This window comes from Pseudomyrmex gracilis, unplaced genomic scaffold (genome assembly GCF_002006095.1).
Source record: "Pseudomyrmex gracilis isolate BER0280 unplaced genomic scaffold, ASM200609v1 scaffold_1736, whole genome shotgun sequence".
Classification (NCBI taxonomy): Eukaryota; Metazoa; Arthropoda; class Insecta; order Hymenoptera; family Formicidae; genus Pseudomyrmex; species Pseudomyrmex gracilis.
The window spans coordinates 9,616-24,145 of NW_018022320.1; the positions used below are offsets into that span (position 1 = coordinate 9,616).

General features: G+C 40.0%; 1 protein-coding gene across 1 annotated transcript; it reads right to left on the bottom strand.

The window, feature by feature from the left end:
- Nucleotides 1-6,198: 6,198 nt before the first annotated feature.
- Nucleotides 6,199-8,574, bottom strand: LOC109862398 (uncharacterized protein DDB_G0286175-like; the record flags this gene model as incomplete). The annotated part of the gene is made up of 1 exon (XM_020442437.1): nt 6,199-8,574. A coding segment is annotated over exon 1 (1,399 nt), but the record flags the coding sequence as incomplete, so codon positions are not given.
- Between the last annotated feature and the right edge of the window lie 5,956 nt (nt 8,575-14,530).

The window sequence follows — 14,530 nt, forward strand, 5'->3', positions numbered from 1 at the left end:
TCGCGTACGGTGTTACGGCCACGCGTGTAAATCTCTTGCGAACAAGCACCGAGACTCACCACGTTATTGAGATCAGCACAAACTTGCCGAAAAGAATCAGGTTCATCTTTTTTTTTGTCGAACACAAAGAAGACAATTATATTAAAATTAATGATACAAGTCAAAATTATATAGAATGAAAAAAAAAAGATAAAATTAAAAATTAGCAAAAAATAAAAATAAAAAACATGGACATTTCGATGATTATTGCACGCACGCTACTACCACTTTCCATCATCGCGTCTCGTATGCCGCGATGATGTTTGAATGCCGCGCGCGTTTCGTCGATTCGAGCCGCGATTTCCTTTCACTGATAGATTCCTTATGCCTCCCCAGATACCGATTAGCGGCGAACTCAATTTCTAAACACGTAATCGGCCGGCGTGCGCCTCGCATTACACCTACGGGGCCGGCTGTCTGTCAATCCGTAGTCTCATTAGCGGACTCACGGTGCACTGTACGTTTCATTCGTCGCTTATTAACCGTCTGGAGATTATCCCATAGGTATACGTGTAGCCAGGCCTACGTATCCACTTGGCGTGAACAATTTCTAATTGAAGACACATTCGCAACGTCTCTTTGTGCCCGTTCCGTTGACTGGCGCGTCCCGACACGTATAATGTATTAGCCGGCAACGCGCGTCGCGCGATATCGCACGCCTCATCATTTCTCCTCATCGACATCGTATTTTAATTACTTATATTAATCGTTAATGTATTACCGAGAAGATCGATGATTATGGTTAATCAAACGCTACCGGGCTCTCAAAAGGTTATATTTATAATTCCACGCATCCACACGTGTGTCTCGTGTGCACATCAGCTATCGTGAATTATTTTTTGTTTTCAATTGCGCGAAAGTTTCGCGGCATTTCACGTTAACGTGATGTCAAACATTTGCTGCAACCAAATGCACACCTCCTAAAACTGTCGTGTCGATACACGGACAAACGTTACGAGCCAAGTTTACGAGAATAATCGTAAATATTTGGAATTATCTTTTGTTACTCCCACGCGCACATTTGGAGCAAATAGTTTTCTTTGTTTTAAATGGTTCTGTGTTGAAACGTTCGCACGTATATTTCGTACAGGAGAGAAAGAGAGAGAGAGAGAGAGAGAGAGAGAGAGAGAGAGAGAGATCACACTCGATTTCCGATCGGTGAAACGAGGACGGGTGGATGTAGACAGCGCGAAAGGTGCTTATCTCTTGCGCCGACCGTGTAAAAGCTCGCTTCGTGCCAAGTTACGCCCATAAGTCAGTGGATATTTGAATGGCAAGGGGAGGCATTCCCGGGGGCCAGCAAATGGATCCCCCGCGGTGCCATCCACCGTCTACGCGCGGCCTGCTAATTGCGGTACATATATACTAACCCTACGTCAAGAAAGAAAGAGAAAAAAAAGAGAGAGAGAGAGAAGAGATTCTCTCTATTGCATAGCTATCGAGATAGCTTGCTAATATTGACTCAGCTCATTAATTAATTTTACGTTGACAACGTGTGTGTGTGCTTGATACACGAATGTAACGAGACAACAACAAACACATGTCAGATAGCAATCTGCAAAAAGAGATGAAAAAAATAATTTAAGTTTAAATACGCATAACACACACATATTTAATTTTAATATTCCAATAAAAACATTAAACCACAATTAGTCTAATAAAATAAAATATTATTTTTGAGTTATTACTTCTTGTAAACACATTTCTTATTGTCTTCGATTCAACTGGCGGATTGCAGATAATAATAATCGCAAACAAGAATCATGATTATTCAAGTCATTAATTCTTAAGGCGGAATTTTTATACAGATAATGAGACATCTTCAAACGCACGTTCTTACACATAGATCCTGCAAGAGATCAGTTTTTCATTCTCGTTTAAATGGAAACTGCCCCGCGGTTGTTGTGCAATTAACCAACAAGAAATTGACAGACGATTATCTCGATACAGATATCTGAGATTAATCGTAACTCCTCGCTTCTCTCAGCGATAGAGATATACATTTCTTCTTATATATTGTAAATGTATTTGTACAGTGGAATTTTATGGTGAATTCGTAAATAAATTACTTTTAGAATTATACACCTACACACACACATACACATAGAAAGAGAAATTTGTTCTTAAAGATTTGATGCAAAGCGTACAGGTGCGAAACAATGACATTTTGTTACACGTGACAAGCGGAACAAAATAGAACGGTCGCTGTCCTATCTGAAAACACGATATCTGGAACGAACGGAAGCCATTCATAGGTTTTGCAACCGCCTCCAGGGCCGCCGATACGTGCGGCCGATGCGTGCGGCTCTGGTCTGGATTTGCTATCGTATTCAACCGCAGGGAACGAGAGGCACCTTCGATTTAACCCTAATAAGATCGATGGATCCCACGAGACTGCCCGATACGAAGCAAGCGCGCGCATGGTCGTATACGTATGCCAATTGTGTAGGTACGTACGTACGTACCTGTATCGATCCTTTCGTTCGATCGATCGTAAAGAAGAGAGAGAAAGAGAGAGAAAGAGAGAGAAAGAGAGAGAAAGAGAGAGAAAGAGAGAGAGAGAGAGAGAGAGAGAGAGAGAGAGAGAGAGGCAAAAAATCAAGTCCGCAAAATCAGGTTTGCGAATTAATGCCTCTTTATTTCGCCGCGAACATTTAAGGCTTGATATATCGCTGTGTAATGCGCGTTCCTTTTTTTTTTGTCGAACCAATAATCGTCGATAATCGCCCCTTTAATTGTGCAACACCGTGTTAAATTCTATTCGCTGCCTGATAATCACGGCCATACTGTGTGACTCGCTCGTCTGTTTTTTTTTTTTTAAACGCGCAAATTCGCCAAATAATTGCTTTCATTATATGCGATTAGATTGATTAGGTTTGGCGCGAAATGGCACAATATTAAATTAATGTCTGTCGAATGTTAATTATACATGATAATTCCTTAATCTCGCTGTTACATTTGCGTGCGTTCATGCGGAGGAAATGATGAGTTGAGGCTCATCGCGTGCGATCGCGCGACAATACTCGTCTAGATATTGCTAATAAAACGTTTTCATGTGAAATTGTCCACATTCTCATCCGCGCGTGAGATACGCGCTCGCGCGAGAACTATACAAGCCCGTCCTTTTCCGAAGTGCCCTGTGGCACCAATTCGAGTCTCGTTAACGGGAAATCGCCCGTTGCACACACCGGTCGTGGAAACTAATTAGCCATAACTTTCCGTAAATGGATTTTAACGCGCGATACGGTCGGCTTTATATTGCGCCTCGCCGCGTTTGCCGCCGCGCCTCGAAAACGCCAATGTGTAACGTTCGGCGTCCGTTCGAGATCGCAAACGATCGTTCGCCGCATTATGAGTTTTAATTGTGTAATATTTCGCGGTTTTATTATTGTTACATACCGCGTTTTCCTTTTCCGCATTGACCAGGCAAGTGATAAGGCGTAAACGCGCGGCGCGCTCGCCTGATCGATCGCCGTCGCCCACTTTCCCACGTTACGATTACGCGATTTGTGCTCTAGAACGGTAACGCGTGTGCATGTTAATGCAATGGTGTATGATGTTCACTGTGTGTATTCCTTAATGCGAGCTGCAGCCTTTACAATCGCGCTGATGCTGCTCTCAGTCAAGCAATCGAGACTATGTTTTTATTTTATGTTTAGAAAAAGTTGGAACGCGGAAAAATTTTACGCAAAACATTTCAGTCAAGTGTTTATGATGGCGGCTGAAAGAAACGATTCTTGCACTGTTATACAGTTGTCGATAAACACTTAACACTTGAGAGAAGAGGTTCTGCTGCGTATTCAATTGCCGCGACGTGAAAATCTCACGTAAAGTGGAAACAACCAACAATAATGCGTCACCGATTAGATTCGTGTTATCGCAACGCCATCGATATGGACACATGTGAGAAATTGCTCGTCGCAACTATTAATGTCGCGTTTATTATAGTCGTTGCGATATTAACTCGCGCGAACGTGCGAAAAGAATAATCGTATATAGACGTACGTATACCGCGAGGATATCAATGAAATTCCTCTCGCACGAGTGTAGCACGCGCAATTACGGTAATTAGATTTCATAGTCGTCGTCGACTTTTAACTAGTTTACTTCTTATCTGTCCGTGTCGCGAAATTGCTCGTTGCAAAGATAATAGAGGTGATCAAATAATATATCTCTCGGCTAAGTGTTTATCTATTCGTCATGATGTTTTGTGTAATGAACGGTCTTGACGTAACTGCGATATGTTATTACGATTACAAGGACGTAATTCGCACGATGAAGAGATAACGTAACGCGGTAAGCAGTTTGCGCGCTTGAAAAGAAAAAAAACGACGCGTGTCAAATGCGCGAAATATGGAAATCTATGTTGTTGCTGTAAAATTTTAAGCCCCACCTCGACGATCGTGCGTAACGCAAGCCTGCAATTCGCAGAATCAAGTTCGAGGATATAAATCACATTATCGCGTGATATACATATACATATATATAAAATGTCGTACAAAAGGTAACGCGAATATATATGTGCGAATGTATTTCAATTATATAAATTTATCGATTGAATTTTTTTCTTGCGCATATAAGAACGCGCGGAGAGTCTTGGCGCGGCTCCGCCTAGAAAATTGTTACCTCGCTGCCAGGTGAGAAATGACTGTGCTTGATTTATGAGACAGAGAACGGCTATTTCTCCGACTGCTTAACTATTGTTTCCTGACAATAAGCGTATATCAGATATGAATGACACGAAGAAACGTTTTCTATCATTCATCAAGCCGGCACTCTTGGGCCGGGAAGTAAAGTAATTACATGTTTTCCTGTGTCACTTGAAAGGACCATCTATCTGCGCGAAGCTGCAAAAACTCGGCAATAGCACCGACATACACTTCTTTCGAAGAAACAGACGATAATTAACTATCCGGTTCAATAATTTTAAGTACTTTAATACATTATGCGACTTTCGAAATAACATCGCCACATTTTTTTTTTTTTTTTTTTTATATATATACTTGTGATACGTCGCGATGTTAAAAACTACAAAATAAATTTGCATATCGCACGTAAATCGTTTATTGTGTGATTGTATTTTTAGACACGATGATAATCAGTTGTGTTTCAATAATAAATGTACGTTTTTTATTGGTTTAAATGGCAAAATTATAAGACTGATACCGATCGTAACTTATTTACTGTATATTTTGCAAGAATAATTCATATTTTTACAACGTCGCGATACTGTTTGATGCTATAAATTACGAGAGATTATTCTCTCGCGCTTTCACACACGTTTATATATATTTGCACAGTTGCACGATTCGTCTATACAAAAAAGCACACAAGTGTGTTGCCGCCGACGTGTTACATGTGTGTGTGTGTGTGTGTGTGCTACACACATTGCCTTCTCCCTAATTAATTATTATTTAAGAAATGTGGCTATCGATTTCATGAATATATATTGGCGTGTATTACACAGTAATCGTGACAGTAGTAAATTGCAGCCTTTTAACAAAACAGTCTCTCGCACAATGGGCGAGAAACATTTTCTCCCAGTGCGAAATATTCCTTCTCTGACTAAGAAATTTATACATTCGGTGTTTAAAAGCCATTATATGCTTCTAATGAGAGGTTCTATTCACGAGGTTCTATTAAGCAATTCCGCTTCCCAACAATAAATGCGTATAAAACTTGTTTTGCCACTTAAAATGTTTCGTAGTATGTCTTTACGAATATTGAACTATACATTATCGCTATATCTCAAAAAAGTATAAATCTCTTTTACAAAATACATGGCATTTTTATGAGACGATAATGGGAGTGTTCGGCGTGTTTTTCAACAACAACATAAATCACTGTACGTGTTGTATGATAAATCGAAATTTCGTCGTTGTTACGTCGATTTTATGAAATTATTACTAAATTCTGTTAATTATTGCACATTGTAATAATATGTTTAAATAAGGAAATAAAATGTCAAATAAATAGTTTTTAATTATTGTTGCGTTATATGACATAAGATTAAACACTATTTTATATGTGACTTGATTAAATTATTGTATGTTAAATTATCTTATGATACAAATATACCTAAATATGTTGCTCAACGTGTAAATAGAGGAGCACCTATCACAAATAAGCGTTTAAGTAATATGTGTAATAATAACTTACCTGAGGAAGGCCTGTCCGAATATCTAGTGCAGTAGACCCACGCTGGCCACAACATCTTTCCAGGATCGGTCCCGGTTAATGCAGTCGAATTGGACGTTGAATTTCCAGATGAAACGCTAGTGGGTGAGGTGTTGGTGGTTGTCGTCTCCGAGTTGTTTCTTTCGGAAGTATCGGAAGACGACTCTAAAAAGTCTTTCGTCAGGTCAATTGGCCTTGAAGTTACTTTCTTAGGCCGCGACTTTTTCAGCGAAATAGGATCCGTGATTCTTCTGCCAAAATCCGCCTTTAAGATATTGTCTATACTAAACTTCAGACCTGCCTGGTGTTGCAAATTGTTGTTATTGTTGTTGTTGTTGTTGTTGTTATGACTGTTGTGATGATTGCTATTATTGTTCATGTTGTTTTGCACGCCGTTTACGACAGGCAAGGTACGTCCGTTCTCTTCCCTGATGCCAGGCGACACCGGGCTTCCGGAATCTCGTTGTAGGAGCTTGCTGACCGAGAGTCGATGCTGGTGCACCGAATTCGCCGGTATATGCTGCACCTGCGAGCCTTGATGCAGATGCGTGTGGGCGTTCGCGTGATGCAGATGCTGGCTGTGGTGCGGCAACAATGAGGCAGTCTCTCGCGGATCTCTGCACGCAGCGGGATGAAGAACAGGAGTTGTTGCTTGAAGTCCGGTAACCGTCATGGCCGACGGCGGTGACAAGGAAAGTCTCGTCACTAGAGGAACGCTTATAGGTGTACGATGTAACCTCTCAACAGTAGGATAAACGATTTCGTGACCTAGGCCGTGTTGAACTCGCGCTGGATAATCGGGAATCTCGGGTTCCCTAGAGGAATATCGGGGTAAGAGATGTTGCTGATGACTGGATTGATACCTGGGTACGATAGCCTCTTGAATAGCCTCCGGCCGACCTGGGGACGATGCGGTGGCCGAAGAGGAAGCCGGTGATCTGACGGAAGACGCCGTAGGAGACGACGGTGGTTGGCTATAGCCGGGTGGACTTGGTACAGAGACATGATGAGCAGACGTACGTTGATAATACAAGTCGTTGCAGCTGGTAGAGCTGGATGGCGAGGATGTCGCCGATGTTCTCGTGTTCTCCTCGTCACGAAACTCACCTCGACTGCTTGCAGACTCGTGATCATACCTCATAGAACCACATACGCGCACCCCGACTACGCTAGTTGGCGTTGGTTCACTACCAACGCTCAACACCTCGCTCGTGTCGCTTTCGCAATCGCTATCCGCATTGTTGCATTCCATTCCTCGCGCCTGGTCCCGTTTCTCCGCATCTTCCCCATCCTGATCCAGTCGCTGAATTAGGTGGTTCGATCTGACCTCGGGATCCGACGAGTCTAAGACCATTGGTGATTCCGTGGTTGTACACGACATTGTTTTCTGAGAAAACACCCACCTCGCACAAGGATAAGCTTGGATTTCTTAACCTGATCACAATAGTATCCTCGTAGGTCGTGTTTTCATGGTGATCTCTTCTCTCCAACACGTGCGCGTTTTTTCAATTTTATCGTACCTTTCTTTTCAATATAAAATATCATTTTAAAGGATTTACCTTACAGAAGTGATCCAAGTAGTATTGATGGACGGCATGATCCTCTTAAAATTTTTCATTAACACTTTCTACTCGAAATTCACGATTTTTTTTGACGTACATGATTAACTAATAAGATTGAAAAGTAACAATTCAGGATAAGCTTTTCGTTTAACTTAACTTTTCTTTTTAATTTCACGTTTCTGACAACAATTCTGATGTCTTGCAAGCAAATCTGCCACTAATTAAACTGTGATGTCACTTTGTTTCATTCCGACGGATAGATTGCAAACTGTTTACAAGCTAACTGTTGGCATATTGATACTCCAAAATATTTTTCTTCTCGATTTATGTTTTTCGATGACTGTGGCAATGTTACATTACATACTACTTGAAGTAATATAATACTTCATCTATGGAACAAATAATCTTCAGTTAGAACTCTTGTGTATTTAACTGGAGAATGTCCCGTCATTGTCCATAAAATATATTTCGTCGAAGTTCTCTTTGTATTATCCTAACACGACGCACTCTCACATATTCTTGAATTCTCGACTGATTAAACGTTCGGTGAAAGCCATGCAAGGATCACTGACATCTTCATTGTGATAGTAGTATATCCAGACGCGCGTCTCTACGAACTAGTCCACAGCCAGCACGAAAATACCGGTCGCCACGAAGATAAGAACGTCAGTGTCTTGCTCCGAGTGGATCGTACCGGTAAAACGTCGAGTCCTGTGCGATGCTGGTAGACGCGGGTTTCTTGTCGGAGCTGTTGTGCGACGCCGTAAAACCAGACCGGACCTGGTTGTTCAGTTGGTTGCCGCGGAACGTCTGCGACAAGGAAACGGCGGGAGGGCCAGCGAGGGGCGTTTCTGGGCGTAAACGCGTACGCGTGCACGCCTCCGCGGTAACTCTGAAGGGATGAGGACGTTGGTGAGGGACGCGTTGCTCGACATCTGGCGGTTGACGAGCGAACTCGCTGCTCTGGAACGCCCACTCCTCCCTCACTCCAGTCAGCGATGCCGCACAGATTCGTTTGATTGGTGCTCGCTACATCCCCGCTTCTTATCGTAACGAGGCGTCCTCCCCTCTCATGCTTTACTCGGGAAACTATCCTTCTCCGTTGTTTTCGCCTCACTCGGTTGATCTTCACCGGCGTTGCTGGGTGTAGAGTCCATCAAGGTGGCTGCAGCCGTCTCGCTCTCTTTCGCGCGGACTTTATTCCGTCCCGGTGCGTACTCCGTGTTTCTTCCGAGTCCTGTATCTGCTCAGTTAGATGATCCAGCTCGCGGCCTATGCTACTCCATCCTCGTCGCCTCGTTTTGTTGTCGATATCTGTCTCTCTCGCTTGTTCCCCCACCATTGCTTATATATCCGCATTCAGTTCGCCGGTTGCTCTTCTCATTATTTTCTTCGTTCCGTCTGTTCGTCTTCGCATAGAAGGCACATTTCGCATAGTTTTTCTCATTTCTTCTCATATGCGATCTAACGTTTAGTCTCGAGTACGTTTAACTCGAATAATCTTATTACATCTGTCTTTTTGTTTAAACGAGCATTTCTCGCTTTAGATTTGAATTTGCTCCAATTTTATCGACTGCTCTTTCCGTTTGTCTCATCTCTTGTATTATTTTACTAAATGTATTTATTGCGACACGAGATTAAGTGATACTTTTCAAAAGTTACTTCTGTATTGCGGACTTTGGATTTGAAAAAAACTCTGGGTGTGAAACATTCGTCGTGTCATTATCGCAAAAAAACGAGAGTAGTTAAGAGAACAACTTTGCGTGACATGGAAATGCAACGACAAAGAACGACGAATCATTGCTAGTGATAGAATTGCTCGACTATCAAAGTTTGTGATGCTTTCTTTCTCTTTCGAGAAGGATGGCGTGCATGCGGCTCGTGAATCATGTATTCATTTTTCGCTCGAACAGCGGAGGAGCTCGGACTGGCGTCAACATGATCCCGAGGCGATCGTTATAGCTCATTATAAGTCGATCTTCATACGGATAAGGGTGAAACATTGTGAGTAAGAAACAAAAAGTCATCGGCTTCTAAATTCTGATGCTGCAAATCTCGCACGTCAGAGCAATAATCCTGTCATTCTGTAAAGCAGGTTTGTCTACGTGATCAATTTAGATTTTATAAAAATATTTTTATAAAATAAAACCGCGGTTAGAGTAAATGACTGAAGATACACGAGAGGAAGGACAGAATCATTCAAATAAATTCAATTTTTTCCTGCAGATACATTTTTTTTTTTTTTTTTTTAAGGAACGTTCTCTTTCCGTTCTCTTTTATATATTGTTTTATTAGCCGTCATTTGCGGCTTTACGTTTCAATGTGTTGCGATGCGTGACGTTTTTCAAGTGACGCGCTCAAACAGAAATCCACCGCAAAACTGACACATAAACTCGCAGCCATCAAAGAGCCACGATAATATAATAACATATTGTCAGCAACACATTAACACTTCATGAATGCAAATCCGGTGTACTTTTCAAGAATGAGAGTCTTTGAGAATTGCAGAGTCTTTGATGGGTAAAACTTTTTCTCATGCACATAATTACGATTTGTGGTTTACACTACTACATTCTTTGTTCTATACAAAAATTACAAAAAGTATTGTTAATCTTGTCGTGGAACGAAATTTTCGTTTTTTTCTTTACCTTCAGCGCGCATCGATATTACATCTTTTATCGTAATGTATAAGATACACGAATTTGACAGATTGCACGTGGTACGTAACGTACACTCGAACGTCTGCATCAATCTTCTTTATTTTATCTTTTGTAATATTTCAAATTTTCTCTCTTCTCAATGTTTTCGAAGCACGAGCGTTTAAAAACGTATCATCGTTGAGCGATGATCGGGTGTATGTGTCGTAATTCAGATAAAATTGACGATATATATATATATTCGGACGAGGTAAAAAAATGCGAACGTGGTAGTTACATCGGAGCGTATAGAGCGTGTAATGGCGGAAAAAAGACGCCGGTTAACAGCTGCGATCGCGGGATTAAGGAGTCTCGGCGATATTCTCTCTCGCTCGCAACATGTACTCCAACCTCGAACTCGTTACCGGCTGCCGGCTTCGTAAATTTCGTTAACGCGGACTACCCTGCATTCCCGCCTTAACGAGCGCGTCCACGCGCTCGTTAGTATCCTTAAGGCCTCCGCTTAGGTACACCCTGCAAGTTAGCCGGGACTTGCTGCGCTCGCTAATTCGTAAGCAGCTACTCTCATTCGTCGAGAGGATGCAGTTCGCTCTCGTGGAACGACGTGATGCATCCTCCTCAGGGGCGGATCTAGTACTGTCGATGGCTGAGACTCCAATATATATATATATATATATATATGTATATATAAGCTACATATTTATATAGCATTTTTATTGAAAAGTTTGTCAATGTTTGTATTGACTCGTCTTTCTTATCGTCGCATTAAATTAATTGTTTGCGTGACGACGTACATATTTATTCTACAAGCTGATATTATATGAGATAAAATAATACTGATAAGCCTATAAATAAATTGTCTTTTTATATACGTATATAGTGCAAGTAATATCGCGTCAGTCGCGCGGATTAAAACAAACTTTTTACTTAAAAAAGAAATAAAGAAAAACACTGTAATATAATCTATTTAAATTGCAAAATAAAGTCTGATCATAACTTATCAATTTACGAGAAAGAATTTTATGAAGCTTCACAACATGCAACGATGGATCCGGCGTCACGTAACACGTAAACATGTTCTTCAGAGTAGACTAATTTGCATAATTTACATCTTAACGCCCAAGTTGACTAATTTCACACCACCGATTTTTATCTCATTTCCAGGTTGTGCTTAATTGTGGCAAGCGTGTTATTTGCGTATATAAATACGAATATACTTAATGATACATATAATAATTTATGTGCAAAGTTAGTGATGCGTATTAAAGCTGAGAAATTTTTCTTAACGTGATTTACGATCGGTATGTGTGAAGCGCGTAACATGCGCTAAATAAAATTTCTTCATTACATCACACATACATTAAATTATACATATTATATATTATATAAATTTAGAATATAAAACTTTGTAGTCTATTAATCAATGTTTTCTTTTTAAATATAAAAATTAAAATTATTAAAACTTGTTTTACCTTTTATTTAGTTTCTTTAATTGAACAGAGTTCTCGAGAAATTTAGAGAGCCGTGCTTAAACGGGAGGTTGCGTCCCTGTTACAGTGCGTAACATATCGATTTCTCGAGTATCAAGCTACTCGGCAGCATTAGCATGGCAAAGAAGGCGCCAATTTGGTTCTGATAAGCAGCCTGCTGTAAGAAACAGGAAAGGACATTACTCTATTGGTTGTTTTAAGCTATTCCTGTTTTGTCCTCTATTACATCTCGTGTAACGTCCGCTGTTATACTTTTCTTTATTTAATTAATAGTGATATGTTAATGTATATTCATACACACACACACACACACACTCTCTCTCTCAGTACACAAGAAATTATTACTTATTTGTTATATCAATTTTTTTCTGTCTCGATACGTTATTCTCGACGCGATTAAGACCAAAAAAAAAAAAAAACAATGTTTAAGTCATGAAAGGTTTGTGTGTGGCGCTTCTTTTCTCGTTGCTTTGCTTATGCAATTAATTGAAGCAGACTTTGCTGATCTATAGATAGAATTCTTCCTTAATTAGTTTCCTTTCACACATAAATTATGAAGAATTAAATCTTACAAATCATTAATCCGACTCGGCTGACAGCTGAGTGGAAGGGAAACGGCACATATAATGTAATTAAATTATTATTAATTGAACATTTAGATAAAGCGACAAATTACCCGTCATTTGATAAGGCAGATAACACAGAGTCGCGCCGGCAACCAACTGTGTGTTACGTCGCGCGAGTCTGTGATATACACACAAAGGTAAATTATTAGCGTAGAATCCACAATGGAGTCTTTATCAGAATCGTTGTCGGGGTGCATGTCGTCCGTTATTAGAAAACCTCTCTCTTTGACGGGAGTCCGTCCGGCGAATTCGTCATTCCCGCTTAAATGAGGCAATGTTGCAAATTGTTACGGATCGGAATAATATACCACGCCGCGGGCGTTAAATTTCGTGGAATCACGCGAGAGTACTCGAGTTATATTCGCAAAGAGAATCACCGAGGTGCATCTATCAGACTTATCTGACGGTGGAGAAGTGCCTCCACAGTGTCTGGCGAACGCCCGACAATCTTATTTATGGCTTGCAACGAGAAACAGACAGCTACGGTCAACGATTCGATTGGAGGCGATATCGTTTAATCAATCGCATTGTCTAGCGAAGGTAAAACATTTTTCAGATAAGAGAACGATAAGATATTACCTGCGGTTAAGTCTCTAAAGTATCACATCTATATTAAACATATTGTATATAAACAATAAGTTATTAGAAAAAATATTAAGTTTTATTAAGATAATGAAAAAAATTTATTAATATATGTTACCGGCCCGGTCAACTTTTTTTTTGGTGAAAGTGGACAGGCTAAGTTGTAGAGGAGGTCGATATGAACAAACTTTAATAAAGAACATGGGTGTCCAAATGTACGTAGCGTAAGCGAAACTTTTGAAATTTTTTTGTTTATTTTTTCTAACTGCACACGTGTAGTAGACCTTAGGCTGAAGCAAATCCCGCCGTAAGGTTTCTTAACTGCAGCTCTTTTATTGTTTTTTTTGTGGTGGTTTATTGGAAGGGAACAAAAATGTGTGCAGTAAGATAAATGGCTAATATACGTTGCGAAGTTTACGGAGACAAGTTTAACAAGTTCTATGATCGGTTCTTGTAACTCTAATAGTTAAAAAATTAAAAATTAACAAAGAAACTTAAGGCTTTGAAGCCTTAACTGAGGAATGTGAATAATCATAAAAGCCGTTTTTGCAGGATGCAAAAAATAAAAAATTAGTATGACTTAAAGTATGTAACTACGTGAGTGTATTCAGTATGATTGTGGTGTGCAAATGTGGTGCGTTTGGACCCTTATGCCCACCCGTGTGTGTGTGTCATCCTAGAGTGAGTTTAAATGTGCGAGTTAGCGACTGACAGTCTGTGCGCGCGTATATGTGTGTCCGCAGTACGAACGATGCGTGTTTGGAGCTTTATGCTGTGTTTTTTTTTTTTTATGCTTGAGTATGCGAATGTGTGAGAAAAAGTGCGAAAGTTGTGTAAATGGAGTATGTGTGTGACAGCTGGATGTTTGTTTGGCGTACGAGAGATAGATTACGACTGAGTGCGTGTATGAAACGTGTAAATCGTCACTCCCTACGTATAATTACATAAGTGTTACATACGGGATTTTCAGTTTATTGCATAGTGACACTTAGAAAGTCATGTTCTTTATGGTCACCAAATATTTAAAACAAATATTCATAAGTAAAGTAAAAATTTAAAACCGAAAGATCCCTTAACTAGGGAAACTATATGAAACTTTAAACTTTTAAACTGCTCTTCTCTAAAATTTGCGTTTTGGAATTACAGGATTATACGGAGTGACAATATATTGAAAAATCAGTGCGACTACTATTCATGCAGAATAATTTATTCTTCTCAAAAATTTTCATGCTAGAGATATGAAACAATCGATTATTTAATTCTAAATTATTATTTTTCCTTTATATATGCTCAAATTCTATATCTAGGTATACATAATAATTTTATATGAGATTGAAAAGATCTCATATATCATTGGATCTAATTAAACATCATCAGATATAGGATATGTCCATATA